The 20,291-nt window shown below is 34.0% G+C and overlaps 13 protein-coding genes and 4 pseudogenes across 17 annotated transcripts, besides 3 other annotated features; 13 read left to right on the forward strand and 4 right to left on the reverse strand.

Annotated features, from left to right (window-relative positions):
* Positions 1-15,494: part of a mobile genetic element that runs on past the window's edge.
* On the forward strand, positions 143-1,489 carry TVAGG3_0955800 (keratin-associated protein family; the record flags this gene model as incomplete). The annotated part of the gene is made up of 1 exon (XM_051253354.1): positions 143-1,489. A coding segment is annotated over one exon (1,347 nt), but the record flags the coding sequence as incomplete, so codon positions are not given.
* Positions 2,064-2,615, forward strand: TVAGG3_0955810 (integrase core domain containing protein family; the record flags this gene model as incomplete). The annotated part of the gene is made up of 1 exon (XM_051253355.1): positions 2,064-2,615. The coding sequence occupies one exon, from the start codon at positions 2,064-2,066 to the stop codon at positions 2,613-2,615; it is 552 nt and encodes a 183-aa protein (XP_051078929.1).
* TVAGG3_0955820 (uncharacterized protein) lies at positions 2,975-3,640 on the forward strand (the record flags this gene model as incomplete). Its single annotated transcript, XM_051253356.1, has 1 exon — positions 2,975-3,640. The coding sequence occupies one exon, from the start codon at positions 2,975-2,977 to the stop codon at positions 3,638-3,640; it is 666 nt and encodes a 221-aa protein (XP_051078930.1).
* On the forward strand, positions 3,848-4,789 carry TVAGG3_0955830 (organellar and viral DNA polymerase type B; the record flags this gene model as incomplete). Its single annotated transcript, XM_051253357.1, has 1 exon — positions 3,848-4,789. One exon carries the CDS (start codon positions 3,848-3,850, stop codon positions 4,787-4,789), a length of 942 nt encoding a protein of 313 aa, XP_051078931.1.
* TVAGG3_0955840 (KilA, N-terminal/APSES-type HTH, DNA-binding family) lies at positions 5,233-5,817 on the forward strand (the record flags this gene model as incomplete). The annotated part of the gene is made up of 1 exon (XM_051253358.1): positions 5,233-5,817. A coding segment is annotated over one exon (585 nt), but the record flags the coding sequence as incomplete, so codon positions are not given.
* Positions 6,234-6,706, reverse strand: TVAGG3_0955850 (annotated as a pseudogene). Its single transcript has one exon. A coding segment is annotated over exon 1 (473 nt).
* Positions 6,796-7,011, forward strand: TVAGG3_0955860 (organellar and viral DNA polymerase type B; the record flags this gene model as incomplete). The annotated part of the gene is made up of 1 exon (XM_051253359.1): positions 6,796-7,011. A coding segment is annotated over one exon (216 nt), but the record flags the coding sequence as incomplete, so codon positions are not given.
* On the forward strand, positions 8,161-9,157 carry TVAGG3_0955870 (annotated as a pseudogene). The gene has a single exon. A coding segment is annotated over exon 1 (997 nt).
* On the forward strand, positions 9,992-10,564 carry TVAGG3_0955880 (annotated as a pseudogene). Its single transcript has one exon. A coding segment is annotated over exon 1 (573 nt).
* Positions 10,761-11,524, reverse strand: TVAGG3_0955890 (annotated as a pseudogene). Its single transcript has one exon. A coding segment is annotated over exon 1 (764 nt).
* TVAGG3_0955900 (uncharacterized protein) lies at positions 11,549-11,812 on the reverse strand (the record flags this gene model as incomplete). Its single annotated transcript, XM_051253360.1, has 1 exon — positions 11,549-11,812. One exon carries the CDS (start codon positions 11,810-11,812, stop codon positions 11,549-11,551), a length of 264 nt encoding a protein of 87 aa, XP_051078934.1.
* TVAGG3_0955910 (uncharacterized protein) lies at positions 11,858-12,292 on the forward strand (the record flags this gene model as incomplete). Its single annotated transcript, XM_051253361.1, has 1 exon — positions 11,858-12,292. The coding sequence occupies one exon, from the start codon at positions 11,858-11,860 to the stop codon at positions 12,290-12,292; it is 435 nt and encodes a 144-aa protein (XP_051078935.1).
* TVAGG3_0955920 (uncharacterized protein) lies at positions 13,921-14,379 on the forward strand (the record flags this gene model as incomplete). The annotated part of the gene is made up of 1 exon (XM_001582904.2): positions 13,921-14,379. One exon carries the CDS (start codon positions 13,921-13,923, stop codon positions 14,377-14,379), a length of 459 nt encoding a protein of 152 aa, XP_001582954.2.
* Positions 14,428-14,664, forward strand: TVAGG3_0955930 (uncharacterized protein; the record flags this gene model as incomplete). The annotated part of the gene is made up of 1 exon (XM_001582903.1): positions 14,428-14,664. One exon carries the CDS (start codon positions 14,428-14,430, stop codon positions 14,662-14,664), a length of 237 nt encoding a protein of 78 aa, XP_001582953.1.
* On the reverse strand, positions 14,818-15,252 carry TVAGG3_0955940 (uncharacterized protein; the record flags this gene model as incomplete). Its single annotated transcript, XM_001582902.1, has 1 exon — positions 14,818-15,252. The coding sequence occupies one exon, from the start codon at positions 15,250-15,252 to the stop codon at positions 14,818-14,820; it is 435 nt and encodes a 144-aa protein (XP_001582952.1).
* Positions 15,495-15,573: 79 nt separating the features above from the next.
* Positions 15,574-15,892: a mobile genetic element.
* A 391-nt stretch (positions 15,893-16,283) lies between these two features.
* Positions 16,284-20,266: a mobile genetic element.
* Positions 17,306-18,183, forward strand: TVAGG3_0955970 (ribonuclease H-like family; the record flags this gene model as incomplete). Its single annotated transcript, XM_051253362.1, has 1 exon — positions 17,306-18,183. A coding segment is annotated over one exon (878 nt), but the record flags the coding sequence as incomplete, so codon positions are not given.
* Positions 18,527-18,967, forward strand: TVAGG3_0955980 (uncharacterized protein; the record flags this gene model as incomplete). Its single annotated transcript, XM_001582901.2, has 1 exon — positions 18,527-18,967. A coding segment is annotated over one exon (441 nt), but the record flags the coding sequence as incomplete, so codon positions are not given.
* Positions 20,267-20,291: the final 25 nt, after the last annotated feature.

Raw genomic sequence — 20,291 nt, forward strand, 5'->3', positions numbered from 1 at the left:
TTTACAAACATCCATTAAGACAGGAAAGGTTTTAACACAAAGTCTCATTATTGACACCAAAGATGGCGAAGTGGACGTTCTTCAAGAGCTGAAGAAAAATACTTCTTCGGGAGGTGGTGGTAGGCATGAACTTGAAATAAATGAGATAGAAGAGAAATTAGCCGAAAAAGCAGATAAAAACCATGTTCATTATATAAGTTCAGACGAACAGATTATAACGGACTACCATGGATATTTAACACAGGATGAACAAATAAGCACTGAAGATGTTAATGAAAGAAGATATAAATTCATTCGTGCTAAAGGTTATGACATACACTGTACTGTACAGTATGACACAGGTAAAGCACCAGAAGCATTTGGTTATAACAATGAAATTTATGCTTCATACTTCTTTGTTAACGGTGTATTAGTTGAACCAAGATTTACATTGAGAGTTAAGGCAAAAATAACTTTTGAAGATGCTATTAAAAGTAAAGCTGACAAAGATGAACTTGACGCAACGAACAAAGTTTTGAAATCTCATAAACACAATATCTCCGATATAAATGAACTTCAAGCTACATTAAATAGTAAAGCTGACAAGAACCATACACATGAATCCTTCACTACTGTTAGAGCAGACGACATAATATTGAACTATACCCTTGGTTCAAGTGCACCTTTAGAGAATCCAAGTACAAGCGTAAAAGATACACTAAACTCCTTAAATAGTAAATGTATGAACATTGAAGGTCATGCCAGAAACTTTGAAGCATACGAACTACCAGCAATGTTAGATAAAAAAGCAGATAAAGAACATACACATAACTCCTTCTCAACTGTTGCTATAGAAAGTATTGAAGGAACGGTTGGCGGAACTGGTGGGGATGCATTATATTATAAACCTCCTAACTTTCCACAAGGTTTAACATCGAATGAAAACATAACAACGAAGAAAGAAATTAGCTGTAAAAATGTTTATGTCATGGATGATGAAAATAATGTTAAATTCACTGCTCAAGATTTAGATGATAAGAAAGCAGACAAAACAGAGCTTCAAACATTAAAGACTGAAATGCTTCAAACATTATATCCTATAGGCTCTATTTATACGTCAATAAACTCAACAAATCCAGCAAGTGTTTTAGGTTTTGGTACGTGGAAGCAGATTGTAGATAAATTCTTATACTGTGCTAACTCTTCAAAGCAAACAGGAGGTTCGAAGAAAATTAAAGAAGCAAACCTTCCACCGCACACTCATACAGGAACTACAAACTTTTCTGGCGACCATAGCCACTCATTAAGAGACCACCCATTATACAACTCAGACTATGAAGCTGGCAATGACGTTTTATCTCCATCTTATAACAATGCAGCAAAAAAGATTTTTCGACCAACTGAACCGGGAGGAAATCATGTCCATACTTTCACAACAAATCCAACAGGCTCGGGTGCAGATTATATGCCACCATTTGTGACTATATTCGCATGGTACCGCGTTCATTGAACGCGCTTGAGCCTAGAATAAAATCTTTAACTTTACATAAATGAGCTTGAAAGAAGTATTCGAACAACATCCATGGAGGTCATTTAAGAAGTTCAATGAAGCTGCAAAGAGTTGGGGATTTACTAACAGAGCTGAAGTGAAAAGGTTCTTTGACAAAAATGTTGTACATCAAACAAAAATAAACCCTTACGACTACTTTTTACCAATTTACTCCAACACTCCTGACGCATACCAATTTGACACTCTCATTCAAAGCAGAAAAGGAGGACATAAACCATTCCTCATCTTCATTAATGTTAACACTCGCAAAGCATATGCATATCCAATGAAAAATAAAGGAACTCGTGAAGTGTTAAGAGTTTTACAAAAGTTTGTAGCAGAACATAGCCCAAGTACTTTAACATCAGACCAAGACGGTGCATACCTCAGCAATGAAATCACAGAATTTCTCATTAAGCATAACATAACTCACTACACTACCGAAGACCATAACCATAACATACTCGGCATCATAAACCGCTTCATAAGGACTCTCAGAGATTTAAATCAAGAGCGAGACTTTACCGAAGAAACAATGAAACACTTTCTCGAAGTATATAATTCCTCAACACATTCTACAACAGGACATACACCAAATTCAATGACACAACAACAAGAAGAAAAGTATATACAAAAGAAACGAAGTCAAACACAAAATATTAGAAATTCAACACAATTTACCCTCATTCCTGGAACAAAAGTTCGTGTAGTTCTTGACGACAAACCGTTGACAAAGAAACGTTTAAGGTTAAGTCGAAATTATTATATCGTAGACTCTACGCAAGGTAATGGATATCTTATAAAAGCTGCTGACGACTCCATTGCATTTTATCCTCGACATAAATTAGTTGAAAGTAGTAATGGCAAATTTGCTGAAACCATTGACGAAGCAAAGCGAGGAGTGGTTATTGAAATACTTGGCTATAACATAAACGATGACACTTATAAAGTAAGATATGAAGGAGGCGTTGAAGATGTTATACCATCTAAGAACTTGAGAGAGTCAAAGCCAACACATCTGGGACCATTAGAGCGGGAGTACTGGAAAGACAAAAATAAGCCAGAAAGAATAAGAAAATTCTTCTAAACTTTTTCATTAGATGTAAATCAGACAAAGCATTTACCAGAAAGAATAAGATAATTCTTCTAAACTTTTTCATTAGATGTAAATCAGACAAAATAATTTTTAGGGAAGAGTATTATAAGGCATTTTGTGAAGAATATAGCAACAGTCCGAATTCCGGCGGTTGCTTTTTATACAAAATTCATGCGGGAATTCCTGATGAAATCAGACAAAAATATAATTGAGGTGAAGAGGTGAGATTTCACCTCTTTTTTCACCTGTTTTTTCACCCTCACGAATTTTCATGAATTTCCTTAAGATAGAAAAAATAAAGTTAGTTTTATTTTTATTTATTTTTTTTTATTTTGTATGTAAGAACAGAAATGTCAGTCGAAGCAAAGACGTTCACGAACAAATCTAATGGCGAAACATTCACAAAAGGCACTTATAACGGTATTGAAGTCTTACGTAGAGACAAGGATGGTTACATTAATGCAACAAAGATGGCAAGAGAAGCGGGAAGGTTAAACCATTTAAACAGATTTCTCAATAGTGCTAAAATGCAGGAAATTCTTGAGTTTTGGTTGAAAGAATACGGTCGAGCCAAAAGTGGCTCGACCTCAAAACAAGCATTTTATGAGCTTACTAAGGGTGTTATAAATGAATTCAAATGTATTTACATACATCCTGACCTCGTTCATTTTGTTGCTGAATGGTGCTCTGTAAAGTATGCATTTTATGTCAAAGATATTATGGACTCCATAGACAAGAAAGTTCATGAGAAATTAGATGAAGAAGAACTCGAAGATACAGTAGAGAATGCTAAACATTTGTTTGAAGAAGAAGTTAGAAAAATGTGCGAAAAACAATTAGAACATGAACGTGAGATATGTTATGGTTATAGAGATTCTCCATACGAACTAGACCAATGGGAACAAGAAGATTTAAAGAGAGAATTTAGAGAATATGAACTCGCTAAGATAGCATTAGAAACTGCAGAAAAGAAGTTAAAAGTTTGGGGTCGTTTTGTACAAAAATATTGTGAGTAAATGAACCATTTATTTTTATTGAATTCACCAAAAATATAATTGAGGTGAAGAGGTGAGATTTCACCTCTTTTTTCACCTGTTTTTTCACCCTCGCCGCTTAGCGGCTCAGACCCTTTGGGTCTCGTGAATTTTCATGAATTTCCTTAAGATATAGAAAAAATAAAGTTAGTTTTATTTTTATTTATTTTTTTATTTTGTATAAAAGATATGATTTCAACAATCGGCACAACAACAATTCAAACAACTACAGCACCAAACTCGTTAGTCATGAATCCTACGTCAATGTTGGTAGAGATGAAAAGCTTTATTCCTTCTTCATATACTTTTGAAACAGAAATCCAGAAGATAAAGCAAGAACTTTTAACAAGTAATTTAGACTGTAGTGCGAAAGATGAAACAAATGAACAGTATCTTTATGAAATGGAGGACCTCATCGACCATTTGCCTAAACTACCTGAAATTCAACAGCAAAAACTAACTATTCCTGAATTCGACGAAATTGAAGTCAAAGCAACTGACTCAGTAAAAATTAAGAAATTCATACGTAAAGTAAATTATGAATTCCTTGGTTTTCATTGCAACCATAAAGTTATGGACAAAGATTGCGACATGGTTTATAAAAATATTTCTGACCTTTACAAATCCGAAGAATTTAAGACATACGATAACTTTGTTTCATTAGTTGCAAAATGTGTATGGCAGATAAGAGATAAAGATAGAAGAGGTAAAGTATGGAATGAACAGATAAGACCCGCTATGTTTGAGTTAAAGAAAACCATTGACGCTTTAGTTGTTTTAGCTGGTTTTATTTCAATGTATAACGCAAAAACGATGCCGCAATGTTCAAAATGTAAGGCAGCAATAAGAAAATATAACTACTCAGTCAAAGAGATAGAAAGAATGCGAAACGACTATGCAGACTTAAAGAAAGAAGCAGAAAAGCCAGCAGAAGATAAAATGGATATGTTGACATTTCTTAATAAAAACTATCCAACAGCAGAAGATTTCCTTCTGTCTGACGTCAAGAAGAAGTATAAAGAAACCTTCAGCATGATTAAAACATTCGATGTACTAAAAGAAGAAATAGAAGCTACGAAATTGTTTAGGATTTCAAATATACATCGTACAATTCATGTAAAACGCTTGTGAAAAAAGAGGTGAAAAAACAGGTGAAATCTCACCTCTTCATCTAAACATTATTTTTATTGAATTCAGCAACAAAATTCTGAGTAAAATAATTTTTAGGGCATGTGTCAAACCGTTGAGTTTTCACAAAATTCCAAAAATAACGTTTAACATGTGAAACGTTTATAAAATAACTGGGGTAGAAATGAGGTGAAAAAAGAGGTGAAATCTCACCTCTTCACCTAAACATTATTTTTATTGAATTCAGCACAAAAATCATGAATTTCATTAGTTAGAAAAATAAAGTTAGTTTTATTTTTATTTATTTTTTTATTTTGTATGTAAAGACAGTAATGTCAACATTAGAGAACACAACAATTGCTATCGTTCATGAAGCCATAAATGAAGAATACGAATACATACAGTATAACAAACAATTGAGACTCATTCGTTCGGTCAAAGACGATATGTACCAGATGCAAAGTATAATGAACGCTCTTCGTTCTACAAAGCAAGCATATCATTGGTTTGAAAACCAACAGACAAAAGAACTTTTAGAAGAATTTCCTCATATGATTGCTTCCCTCGGAAAACCGAGAGAAGAGATTCCGTACGAAAATCGCAAGAATTTGGCTCCTGGTTTGAAAGGTTATTATGTTCATAGACTTTTAGTAAATGCTGTAGCAATGTGGGCTTCACCTCGTTATGCTTGTTATATTTTCATGATGTTAGATGAACTATATAAAGCAGAACGTGGAGAGATGGAAAAGAAACTTCAAGCAAAAGATGAAGTCATTGAATCCAAAGACAAAAGCATACAGAAAAGAATACCGCGTTCAGTACCAAAAGGAAAGGAAAAGAGTTATAGGTATATGATATATACTGAAGAGTTGGAGAAAGAAGAAGATAAAGATATGGTTATGTTGCATTTAGTCAGAAGAAACAACAAGAGCTTTTATGACTTAGCTAAAATATATAAATCTGACAGAAACTGGTTCTATCGTGAAAACTTACCGATTTCAATGACACCGAATGAGCAAATAAAGGAAATTGTCAAAAATACTCTTCCTCAAACACACTATGACATCAAAGGTTGCACAATACTTACATTCAAAGAAGACTTAACATTACTGAAGGGAAAAATAACAGAATATTTCGATAACTTCAAAGAGGAAGAATAAAAAAATCTAAGCTAATTTTATTTTTTTTAAAAATTTTATCTCATATGAAAGAACATGAATTTAGAATATTCGGAACTCATGACAGAAGAAGAGAACGAACAACATGTAAAAGATTATGCAAAATTTCTGAAGACATACAAAGCATTTAAACAATATCTAAATGCTTCTAAAGATTATGCAAAATTTCTGAAGGTATATAAAGCTTATGAAAAAGCGTATGAAAAGTTTATACATTGGGGAATTGTTGTAAAATATCGATATGAAGACTAACCAAAATATATTTTTGCTTAAATAGCTTCAGGGTCTATTTCTTCAACCATTTCACTTCCTTCGTCAATGTCAATAGAAGCTTCTTCAACCTTTGGTAAGAATTTCTGTATAACATCTTTGTTCGTTATTGTCTTCAGAGATGAAGGATAATATTTCACATTTGTTTCACCTTCTTATATTCTTTCTGTTCGGAAAGATTTAAAGCAATACTGAAGAAGTCAATGTTAGAGTTCTTTATGACAGTATAGTGTGTATCTTTGACATTCACGAAGAAACTCTTTTGTTTCAAAACTACTGCTAACTCTTGTGAAGTATAACGTTTGCGGTCAATGACGATAGCTAATGGTCTGACATACTGACCAAACTTAGATTCTTTCACAAACTTCTTGTTAAAGATAACATTAACATTTGAAGCATTATTGAACTCATTCTTGATGGCAGTAGCGAGAGCATTGTATGAAAAGAACTTGCAATCTTGCATGTGTTTCATTAAAATAAAAATATTAAATTATTTTGAAAAATAACTTAAAAAATCTAATCTAATTTTTTCAAAAAATATTTTTTTATTTCCTACTAAAGATGTATCGGAAGTTGTCTAAGTTAGAACACTCGGAAATAAAACAACTTCTTACAGAAGCTAATATAGATGTTGCAAAGCATTACGCAACAAACAAAAAAGCACTCGCTGACATCCTCAATGACTATAATGGTGCAATAAGTTATGATAGAATTCATGAGTTCATAAAGCCGCAACGCGGCGAGGACGAAGTCCATGCAAGAGCATTTCCTTTAAATGACGTTGCTATTGACTTATATCATAGACGTTCAGTACCTCATGAAGTAAGAAGAGAAATGTTTGACATAACAAATGCAAACGTTGGTGAAACAAGAAGAAGAGACGACACACTGAAACAACAGAGAAGAGAGATGTTTAAAGCGCTATAGAACAAGTTCGCAAAGCTAACGATGTCATTCGTTCCATTGACGACAAACCAAAAGAAGGTGAGAGATGGTTAAAGAAAGATGAAGAGAATAGGAAGAGAAATGTGAAGTCAGGCAATAGACTCATTGACTTTAACATCGAAGCTTTAGATGAACCAAACAGAGACTACTTACACAAACATTTCGGTAAGGTTTTCATGAGACTCTTAGAGAAATTAAAATAAACTCACAACAAAGATGGATGGTATGTTATAAACTTGGTGGAAAGTATGAATGTTCTACGTTAAACCTCAATAATATTGGAACATTACTACATCAGCTCTTGAAGGAGAACTTTATATCAGAGATAGAAGCAAATGCTGCAGGTATTGTTGAAATGCACTATGACTTCTTCTTGACAAACATAAAGAATCTTACTGAAATAAAGATGTATGATTTAACAGAATATGAAGGCTTAACGATGTCAGATGTAAAGAAAGGCAAACCAAAAAAGAGACCATATAGAGATGAAAGCACACTGACAAATGACCAGAAAGCCATTTTGGAAGCTCTTAAGCAAACAGGAAACCCAGCACTTATAGAAAGCTTTTGGAAAGATAATGGTGAAAAGAAGTTTTATAAGAAGAGAAGCGGTCAGTTCTGGAAGTATCTTTGCACATTACCTATAAATCTTGAACGCTACCAAATCTTCAATGAACTGAACAAAAGAACTGCAACACTTATGACAGAAGACAATGTTTCGTTTATGCTTGCATTCAGGCTGGAGTAGATGGAGAGACTATTGACCACATGAGAGAAGTCATTCGTGTTAGAGACTTTCCTCAAAGTAAAGTACAAGAAATTTCTGACGCAACAGGTATAGCATTTAATGTTACCATTGGTTATTTCAATGACTCAAGACATAATGAAATAAAGAGATACATACCAAAAGAATGTGAAACTGTTCGAACTATTGACTTACTTCTTGTTGAAGACCACTACATGCTAAACGAAAGATTACCAATGACAACATATTTCATCAGAAATTACAAAGAAATTCTCAAAGCTTGTGGTGGAATGAACATTGAGAAACAAATGAAGATTTATACAAAGAGAGAAGATAAATATGTAGTTCGTTATGATAGAACAACACCGTTATGGGATGTTATGAAAACATTGTGGGAGTGCAAATATTTCGAACCTATTTCTTATGGAGAACTTTTCACATATACGACTGACTTATATAAACAGAACCTTGCACCATTTAAAGATTTGACATATGCTCCAAAGTATTGTGTACAACTGAAGAAGAAAGCCGAGTCAAAAGAAGTAAATAAAAATAAGTGCAAGTTCATTCCTGAGCACGTTTTCTTTGCTGACTTTGAGTGCAGTACCGATGGCTTTCATAAAGCTTTTAACATATGTTATGACAGTGAAGATGGTTCAGTGAGTGAAAGCATTTGGGGTCAGAACTGTGCAACAGAATTTTTGGAACGACTTCCTGACAAGAGTTTAATATATTTCCATAACCTCAGTTATGATATAAACTTCATCTTAAGACACATGACAGAAGTGAAAGGAACTCCCATCATTAAAGGTTCACGAACAATGCAAATAACTGGCTTATATAAAGGAAGGGCAATTATTATAAAAGACTCTTACAGTGTTATAAATAAGAAGCTTAAACTATTTCCTGCTATGTTTAACTTACAAACAGGACCGAAAGAAGTATTTCCATACAACTACTACAGCAGTATTTGTTAGCAAATGACAACAGAACTGGTGTCATTTCTGAAGCATGTAAGTTTATCCGGGATGCAGATACATTCATGAAAAACATAGATTCCATCAAAGGTTGCAGAATAGATGAGAACCACTTCGACTTAGAAAAGTATAGCACATTTTATTGCAAACAAGATGTAAGAATTTTAAGAGAAGGTTTTGTTAAGTTCCGCAATGACATATTGAAAGAATTTGATTTAAACGTTTATGACTACGTTAGTATTTGTTCAATTGCTAACAAATTATTTGAGAACAGAGTGTACTTCCCGAATGGAAATTTATATGACCTCTCAAATAAACCAAGAGAATTTATTTCACGCTGTATTCAAGGTGGAAGATGTATGCTGTCAGATAACATGAAACAAAAGAGCGAAAAGAAACTCATTGCTGACTTCGACGCTGTTTCATTATATCCATCAGCTATAGCAAGACTTTATACTTTAGAAGGATTCCAAAGGTTATGAAGAAAGAAATGTTAAGCACAGAGTATCTCATGAGACATTTATTCGATGACGACCAAAAGGAACCCATTGGTGAAAAGTTTATGTCTGGCTTCTTTGTTCTCATTAAGATAACAGAGATTGGAATACATAGACACTTTCCTTTAATAGTTTGTGACCCTGAACTAAATCCAGAACTTAACGTTCCCAGAAGTTCAAACACTTGCTGTTTAATGTATGTTGACCATATAACATTACAAGACCTCATAAAATATCAAGGTGTCAAATGTGAAGTGTTGCAAGGATACTATTACGATGGAAACAGAGATATTAGAATAAGAGATGAAGTAAAGAAGTTGTTTGAGTTAAGGTTAAAGTATAAGAAAGAAGGAAATCCTTTGCAAGAAAATATAAAGCTCATTCTGAACAGTATTTATGGCAAAACTATTCTATCTCCTATTGAGTCAAAAATAACCATAGTAAATGACAAAGATGCTATAAGATATGCCATCAGAAACTACAACCATATAGTGAAGTTCGAAGGTTTGGATGGTTCAGATAAAACTATTTTCAAGCTAACGAAAAGCATTTGCAGACACTTTAACTTCTGTCCACTTGGTGTTAATTTGTCTATGTCGAAGAGAATAATGTGTGAAGTATTCTGTACTGCTGAGACTTAGGAATGGACATCTTTTATAGCGATACGGACAGTATGCATCTCTACAATGAAGATATCCCTCGTTTAGCTGAAGAGTTTGAGAAACGTTATGGAAGAGTTCTCATTGGTAAAAACCTTGGTCAATTTCATAGCGACTTTGCAGAAATCACAAAAGAAAACAAAGTTTAGCATACAAGTCAATATTTTGTGGAAAGAAGACTTACATAGACTTACTCACGAATGATTTAAATGAAGTTGCATTTCACTGCAGAATGAAAGGCGTGAAGCAAGATGTTATTGCTTTAACCGCTAATGAAATGTTTCCTGACTCTGTTCAGTGTTTCTATGATGAAGATAAAGGTTTAATGGTTCCGCAAGGAAAATTTGACAAAGACTCTGAGTTCAGTTTAATGAAACTTTACAAAGCACTTTATGAGGTCAAGAGATTGGATTTGACTTATGTAAGTCTTGTCAACCTTGCTTTGCTGAAAAGTTTAACTTCTCAATAACGACTAAAACAAGCTTTATTCGTAAGTTGAAGTTCTGAGGTCATGAATGAGTCATGAATGAGGTCATTTATTTTTGTCAGCAATGAGGTCATGAATGAGGTCATAAAATAGGTCATTCGTGATAAAATATAGCGTAGATTTACAATACTGCGATGGTAGAGTTTAAGAGTTGTGCTTCAATGTAGAGACAGTCCTTATGGTCTGGAGGTAAGAACACTGGGCAGTTATGGTCATGAGTGGAGAACATGTCTATCCAAAACTCACGATTGAAGCCAGTTAATTTATAGTATTTAGGGTTAGGAAGTGGTGAAGTTCTTGTATGACCAATGAACTCATTTTCAACTCCCTTACTTAAGTTTGAATATAATATAGCTTGCTTTCTATCCCAAATGCCAGGAAATGTTAAATTTCGGAAAATTCATTTTTCCTCGGAAGCATTGCATCATAATTGAAAACATTCTTGAAATCATCACTTGGTTCAGAGATTTGAAATCTTATACGTAATGGATTTTCTTTCTTTTAGCGACTTCATTGAATGGTGAATATATAACAAACTGACAGTCATGTGTTCCATCTTCATTTTCATTAAATTCATAATGAAAGTCTATAAGTTGTGGCTGACTACCTTCTTCTTTCAGTTGTGCAAGAAACTCACGTAAAGGCTGTAAAGTTTGTACTTCAATGTTAAACTTTTTCTCGAACATTTCATTAAATGAAATCATACAGTCTTCTAACGTTGTATCGTCTTTAAAGTATTTGTATATGTGAATGTTTTGGGCGCTTAAAGACTGTTCGTCATTTTCTATCTCGACTTGAAGTATAAAGTCAACCTTTCTGAAAGCACGTGTTATATACATATTTGTTATGCCAATGTACTTCTCTTCATTTATGTTCACAATCCAGTCTGTTGGAAACTTAAACGTTACTCTGTTCCCCTTTATTTTGACGTCAGGGTTTTCACTACTGAACGCAACAGATAAAGGTATTTGTCTATACATTTAATTCGGATAAAAATAAACCATTTACTCTTTCTTTGCTTCAGCTTCTTCTCTAGCTTTTGCTTCAGCTTCTTCTCTAGCTTTCTTCGCCAGTAGTCTTGGGTTCTTTTGTCTTCCAGCAGCTAATGCAGCAAGTTGTTTTTCACTAAGTTTTCTCTTTGGTCTCTCTGGCTTTTGTTCTTGTTTTTGTTCCTTCAGTTCGGATAAAATTTGCTCACGAATTTCTTTCTTCAATGCTTCAACATCTATGACCCCTTGGGTCTTGTCCGTAGGGCTTGTCTGAGTCATTTGACTGCAGATAAAAAACAAAATTAAAACTTTAACCGATGTAAAATGAGCTTGTCAAAATCAAAGCGAGAGTCTATTATATTAAATGACGCAAGAGGAATACAACATCCTTTCTATTACGTAAGTCAGAGTAAAGATGGTAAAATATACGTAAGAAAAAGAAAGGTTCCATTAGCGAATGCAGAAAGCGACAACATTAAGGTGCATGGCAAGGGTGAAGTCCACGAAGCCCATATAAAACCTTCTGTTCAAACTGAAAAGTCAATAGAACCAGAAGAAAAGAAGCCAGATGTACTTTCAATAACGAACCAAGAGCTTATTGCAAATTTCGTGAATTTCATTGAAAAACAAACCGAGCCAAAGAATCCTGACCCGCCAGTGAAAGAAGTTGAGACAAAAGAGAATGTACAGTTCATTGAAAATGTCAAGAAACAACTTCCACCACGAATGCCAAGAAGAAGAGTGAGAATAATGAAGTAAATAGATATTTTTATCTGAAGTAAATACATGCAGAACGAACAGCTAAACGAATTTACTCCAGCAGAGCATATTCATCAGATTCGCTCATATTTCGATATCATAGACAATGCAGTTCAAATTGGTGACACTAATAGAAAATATTCTGACGCAAAGATTCCATCACAACCTGGAACTGCTAAAGATAACACATGGGTAACATTCAATCTCTCACCTCCTGGTGAAAATATGTTGGACCTTTACAATACATTCATTACGTATAAAATGGAAGGTCAATTTATTGTAGATAAAGAAATTGGTTCAGGTTCCAATAAAACAAACCCACCAGGATTTTGGATTGGTTTCGATGACGCTTTCTATGCAGTTGCTGGATATCAAATCCTTGCAAATGGTCGTATCGTATATTCTCAAGACAACGCAAGAGAAGAAGCATATATAACTTCAAACTCACAAACTACCGAACAAATAAAGAAAGTAGATGTTTTCTCAAAGACTCGACATGAAGATGTATGGAGTCATTCGGGAACATGCAGAACAGGACAAATTGTTAGTGGTCCAATTACAGCAGGAAAATCATTTGATTTTAAGCTTCGTTAAGAATTCCTGTTAGAAGATTCCTTCCATTAGAAGCTATTCGATTTATTCCAGCTTTTGCAGGAAACATTCAGCTTAAAGTAAAGTTCAGTAGCGACGCCTTACAATGCACATCTATATCTGTAAATGATATCATTGCTTTCAATCCAACTCTTAAAGTTGCATTTGCTTCAGATTCAAATCCACCGACAAATAAATTTGTTCCATGGAATGAACCATTCACTATGATAACGAAGGCAGTAGAAGCTAGTGGAACAGTTACTATTACAACTGTAACCAGCAACTATTTCGAACAAAGATGGATTTTAATGAATGTTTCATTCATCCAAAGTCATTCTCTTTAGACCCTAACATTTATACAGAACTTGTAGAACATTATACAAACGAGGCTTTATGTTTTCCTGTTAAAGTTATGGATTGGATTCCTATGGACGGTTCATTCTCAAAGAATACAGATAGTTCAAGTGCAACATTTACAGCAGCTTATACGCCTATTAATGTTAAAAGTATTTGGGCACTATTTAGAAAGAAAGACAACTATTATGTTAATTTTGAGAACCCTAATTTAAATATCTTCAGCTTTCCATGGGAGCTTATGGAAATATGCCTGCAGAACCTGAAAAATCATATGGACCTGTATTTTATGAAATGGTTGCGAACGCTTGCAATACAAACAATGATATGATAGGATTTAATGAAGATGTTATGAGGTCATTGGTGGATGATGGTAGTGTGGAACATAAATGGGATAGCTATGACAACACACATTTCTTATGTGGTTTTCCAACAGAAGTGGACTTTTGCTTCCAGCAAGGTCAAACATACTACTGCTCAATAACATACAAATTGTCTGTTAAAGGACCTATTGAACTAGCAACTGAAAATGTACCAAAGCCACTTATTGGATTTATGAGGGATTGTTGCTTTGCCATTCAGGTGCGTGCTAATGGATCCCAATAATAAGATTAGATGACTATAACTTAGCTACGGACGACAGTGAGGAATAAAGGATGAACGTTTATTTTTAAAGCTTATAAATGAGTTCTTCATCAAGCTCTCGTGAACCTTCACCATCTATGAAACAAACTTTACCAAACGATTATGGAGCACCTATTGAATATTTCTTACGAGCTGCACAATGGCAAAGAGCAGTCTCACCAAGGTTAGGTGTTCCACCAGCTCCTGTCAAAAATAGCATTTGGTCAAGTCCTTATATAAGATATGGTCTCCCACTAGGTTTGCTAGCTACAGCAGGAGCAGTTATGATGTTGAAAAGAAATAAAGCAAATGTTGTAAATAATACTGAAGTAGCTGAAGTTAAACAAACTCCAACACCTTCGCCAAAACCAACGCCTTCACAAGCAAAACCTTCAATGACTCCTGAACCTATGGAAGTACAAACTCCTGTTCAAAAGTCAACTCCTAAACCGACTCCAACATTTAAACCAGAACCTACTCCTCAAATAAATCGTAAAACTCCTGCGTTTCCTTACTGAAAAAATAACGTTATTTTTATTTAATATTAAAATTTTTATTTGATTGAAATGACAAATAAAGTCACTGAAGCAATGAAACAAAAGTTTTTGGTAGAATACATTAAATCAGGAACTATTCCAGAAGGTTTTTACATTCATACTATGAAGGATGGTAGAGTTCAGTTTAGAAAGATAAAGCAACCATTAGATAAAGAAGGAATTTTGAGAAAGATTAAACTTCATGAGGACAACATTGCTAAACTTAGGAAGAAGTTAGAAGAGTTGGAGAAAGGAAGAGAGTTATAAAGCAATGAATTCAACAGGGTGAAAAAACAGGTGAGATCTCACCACTTCACCTAAATTTATTTTTGTGCTATGTTTTCATACGTGTGAGGGTGGTGATATCATTAATTTTTAAGTTTATTTTTTTATAAATGACAGAACAAAAATATAACATTTCTACTCAGCAGGAATGAGACCCTTACTGACTATGTATTCGTTTAATGCTTGATGAAAACAATGGTACATATTATCGTATGGGTATACACAACGTCTGTTTCCATCGTCGTCGTATATGTAGAGCTCAAATCCAGTCCAACCTTCTTTTGTACAATATGTAGCTTTATTTAAGTATGTATTTATGTAGATAAGGCAATTTTCTTCATCGCTCCAGAAATAATTTTTGTTCTTTGTTGAAATAGTTTTCGTTCCTCTGCGACCATAAGGAATGTATGCAATGAACTTTGCGTCATAAGGGATTGTAATATATTCAGGGTTTCTTTCATCGTCAATGGGTCTGTCTTTGTTAAAATGCATGTTTCTCAGTTTTACTTGAGTTTTGAATAGTTCACGGAAACGTTCTGGGAAAGAGTCATAGTAAATGTAGTCGGACATGTCTTTGTAATGAAATAAAAAATTTAAAAAAATAAAAATAAGGTTATTTTTTATTTAGTGAAGTCATTAGTGAAGTCGTTAGTGAAGTCATTAGTGTCAGACGGCTTTGTAAATATTTAATGTTAAGTTGGTGTTATAGTTGTGTTGTAAAATATACGTTACCGGTTTCGTAAAGTGTCAAAACCGCTAAGTGGTGTACGGAGGCGCGCAGTGCCACAGTACGCAACTTAGGGATACTAACTTACGAATACCTCGGTACTCCGAGGTTCAGGTTAGTAAAAATCAATCTAAAAATATTTTTTATGTACGTTAATGTAATCTGAGAGTGAGAGGCATATAGTATGCCTATATACCTCTCACCCTTCAATTCCTACCAGAAAGTTCGAAAACTTGGTCGCAATCAGATGCAATTGCGACCAAGTTTTCGAACTTTCTCGAGGGAATAGGAGCCTACCAGGCACTGATACATAATCAGTGCTTGGTAGGCTCCTATTCACTTTCTAAATGGGAGAAATTTTGCTTTCATAAGATAACATACGAACAAAGTTTCTCCCATTTAGAGTTTGAATTGAAGGGTGCGAGGTATATAGGCATACTATATACCTCTCACCCTTCAATTCCCATGAAAACAGTTCTAAAATAAAAATAAAAAACAAACTTAAATTAACTATTAAATTTTTTATATTTTAATTTCATATTTTTAATAAAATTCCTTATATATTATAATTATTATATTAAAAACCCTTTCGAATTTTGGCGCGAAAAATAAGAGTAAGTGTCACTTTTTATCACTTTTCTAGTGACCCTTTTCGGTACGGAAAAAAATTAATATTCTCCTAAAGTGAAAACAATTTTCCAAATTGACATCCTTAGATTGATTGACTAAAAAGCTCTAGCTTGAGGAAAAATTGTGTCTGAATTTGAAAATTTAATTAAGTAACTTCTGATATGTTATTTTTTGTACAGATGGTTGACATATAAGGATCTCGTATGGAGAAAATTTTTCTCCAAATAGGAAAATGAGATTAGAGTATGGCATTCCAAACGGGAACCGCGGTTGGTTACCATGGATTTCCGTCACCGGTCACATTTTAAAGATTTTTAAAGCCTTATAAAAATATGCTTTGTAAATCATTTTTTGTAAATCGGCAAAAATTTGGTAATTTTCTTCAACTAATAAATCTGCGAATAGCATTTATAATACAAGAACAATCTTTTAAAATGCATTTGATTCATTTTTGTATAATTTCATATAGGCACATATATTCTTCCAGGACTTTCCGTGATTTTACCGTAAAATCATTAGTTTACACCAATTTTCCCGTATTTTGAATAGTTTACTGCACTTTTCCCGTAAAATTGAGTTACGGGAATCCGCAAAATTTCCGGACCTCATTTTTCATAGAATATAATAATAATATTTGATAAAAAGATATATTATTTATATTTTTGATTTTTGAATTACGGAAAAAGTGAATTGATAACTTGATTTTTTATATGGTTAATTTTTCAAATGATATTATGAAGATCTAAAATATTAAAAGTAAAATATTGAATTACGGAAAAAGTGAGGTCAAAAGTGAAATAAATTTGCAGAACAATTTTCATTGAAATAAGCTTTATTTTTCATTATTAATAACAATGCAAAAAATATTTATCACGGGTTCAAAATTTAAAATTAAATATTTTAATAATTTACATCTTATTCTTTATTTTATATTTAACCCGTGAAAATATCATTTAAAAATTGAATATATTCAAAAAGCTTTATTTTTATTATGACTGCATGGGATCCTCATGTATATGATGAGTGGATTCCATTTAAGAAGACGAAATATCCACCAACTCCTGAAACATTGGAAACAAAGTGTGGAAAAAATGTTTCACTACGATCGGCTATTATGAGAATGAGCCTAATCAATCAGACAAAGGAAGGCTCTTTACATACTGTGCCGAATGTAGTGAAACATTAGTTCAAGGGCAGTTCGTGCGATGCATTAAAAAAAGCAGGAAAAATGATTTTAAAGATCATAAGTGCAAATTTTTACTCCCAATGCCCAACTACGTTCCTGCTGAGCACCAAGTTGAGAATACTCAGCAAGCAGTTGGCTCTGGTAATGATCCTTCGTTAGAAGAGATCATTGCCAGGCTTATTGCGAGCCTAGATATAAGCCTTTATGCCACAATGAAGCCAGCATTTAAAAGCTTCCTAGAGAGCTTCGCCAAATGGCTTAAAAATAAAGTCAATCGCGAACAGGGCATCAACTTTACAATCCCAGACATTGAGTTCACACGGCGCGGTGTCAGAGAGGCATTGATTACTTTAGGCAAAACAGACTCCTCTCGGGGCCTAAAGTTCTGCGAGGAATTCCGCATCTTCTCAATTTCCCTGGACTGCGGAACACACGGCAGCCGTCATGGTCTATTCTCTTGTGTGTGCAATCCAGGCAAAACAGATCGCCACCAATTCTTCGACACAACAATTTCGACTAATTGGACATACGAGGACTACCATACGTGGTTTGATTCTCTTAAGGTTAATAAAAACCACGTAGCTGGAGTAGTCGGAGATGGTTTGCCAGCCCAGGTTAAAGGACTCTGCCACTGGAGGCCAGAAGGAGCCCTTTTCCCTGGCTTACAAACCGTGTACATTCGTTGCCTTAACCACGTCTTGAACAATGCTATTGTCCACGCACGTAAGCAATGTCCATTGTTGAATGAACTGATGAATAGAGTTCACCAGATTATCATTATCTTTAAGAATCACGATATGAGAGCGAGATACAAGATCAGGGTTCCATCAATCCCGGAAACTCGCTGGCTCTACATATATGATACTCTGTTTTTCATCTTTGATAATCTGGAAACAATTAATACTGCTTTAAGAAGTGGAGATCTTCCACTATCCCTTTCCAGAGCTACACGTGAACAGTTACAATGGACACGTGATGGAATTCCTCCACTCTTTAAAGATGCTTTAATGATATTCAAGCCATTAAAGCAACTTCAATTATGGCTGGAATCCAACAAGTCCATGGGTGCTTATGCATTCCTGATGATACAACAGTGCCAAGGGATGTTGGATGAAATGGCAGGAAGATTAACGCCAGATGGTGAAGAGATTCTCCGATCAATCACTACAATATTCAAAAATGATATGAAAGAATATGGTAGAATTGATTTGCTTCGGTTTGCTTTCGGCTTTACACCGTTAGCAAGGAAGATCATCAGAGACAAGAAGGGTTTTGGAGGAAAGACAAGCTATCCACCTATAATGCAGTTGAAAGATGTGCAAGTCCCAACGATTCCTTCCCTGAGGATCATCAATCGCGAGATCACATTTGAGAAACTCGGCGAAATCCTTGAAGAAGAACGAACAGAACGTGTTGACGAGGTAGCCGAGCATGATGAAGAGATCCAGCAAGCAGAAGAGGAACAAATGCTTAACGACGATCATGCAGCCGAAACAAATGCCGATGGTTCGAGGAATTCCTTGGTCTGGGATGTTGTAGATGAAGAGATAAAAGATCTATACACATTCATGATAACAATCCTCAGACAAAGAGCAATTGCCGAATCAACAGTTGATCCAACGATCAATAAAGACGATAGAGCCAAGGAATTGAGTGATGCTTACGATTTCTTCATAGAGCAAGATGATTCCCATCTTATAAATGGTCATCATCTTGCTCAAAATGATGGCAAGTTTTGGTACATGAATGGCATAAAGCAACTAAAAGCAATAAGACCAATTGGAAAAAGGATGATGTCACTTTCGTGCAGTGAAGCAGATGTAGAACGTGTAATATCTGAATTGCGAAAGACAAGAAATTCAATGAACGAATCATGCAAAGAAGAATATGTAGCATGCCGCTTCTTCATCAAGTTGAATGATGATCAATTTGATATTTGATTTTGTTTTTTAATAAAATTTATTAAATAATTTGTTTTAAAAAGTATTATTTTTATTCGTAAAGATATTAGACAGAAGGTGGCCAGCCTAATGTCTATCAATCTTTAATATTAGTAGTAATTTCCAGCATTTCTGAATGATAATTGATTAGCTTTGTTGTTATTGATGTAAAACTGGATAAGTATTAAATAATTATATTAATCTTGGCCAGAGGACTGCTGATGGCCAGTCAGCAGCGGCCACTATGAATCATTATAATTATTTAATACCTAAATTGAGGTAAAAAGCAATAAGACTTGCCGAGCCTCATGCCCCTACCTCATATAAATAGAATCACACTTTAGTGAATCAACATCTATAAGAATGAAGTGTTTTGAAGCTGAAATAATATTGAATAGAAATTAATTTTTTCTGAAATTTTGAATGAAATTATGTGAAATAAAAAATTACTAAATATTGTATTCATACAAATATATTATTTTAAAGGAAAAATAGATGCTGATAGAAACGATGAAAATTTTTGAAAACTTTACAATTAATTTATGTTCGTTAACCATAGAGCTTGCAATCCAAAGCTCACGTTAGACAACAAGAGTCATGAAGTCTCATACTAAGGGATATCCAACATATATTTTAATAATCTAATGTTTGTGACAAATATTCAACATAAAATTAAGTTTTCGTTTCGTTACAAGGCATTCATACTTTGGAGATATCATATTAAACAATACATGCTAAAGAATTAATAAATAAGATAATAAAATAAATTTATACGTAATTACTTTCATTTAATATGCTTTATGCTGTATAATATTGATTAAGAGGCATTAAAAGGTTCCATAGTCTGCTTTTATAGGCAAGATTTTTGATAAAAATTTTAAATTTTGAAAAATGATGAGAAAAGGAAAAAAAAGGTAAATGAGAGCAAGAGGAGGGAAAAAAAGAAAAAGAAAAGAAAGGGAAGGGAAAAATAAAAGAAAGAAGGACATATAAAAATTTAGATGCGCATTCTTAATGCCGAGGCGGCTTGCCGCCGAGGCGCGATTTTTTTAGGCCTCTACGGTAACCCGGCAATGTTTTTTTAAATCTTGTACAGCCCTAGATTAGAGAAATTTTACAAATTGGA

This window comes from Trichomonas vaginalis, chromosome I, assembly GCF_026262505.1.
Source record: "Trichomonas vaginalis G3 chromosome I, whole genome shotgun sequence".
In the NCBI taxonomy this organism is placed as follows: Eukaryota; Parabasalia; order Trichomonadida; family Trichomonadidae; genus Trichomonas; species Trichomonas vaginalis.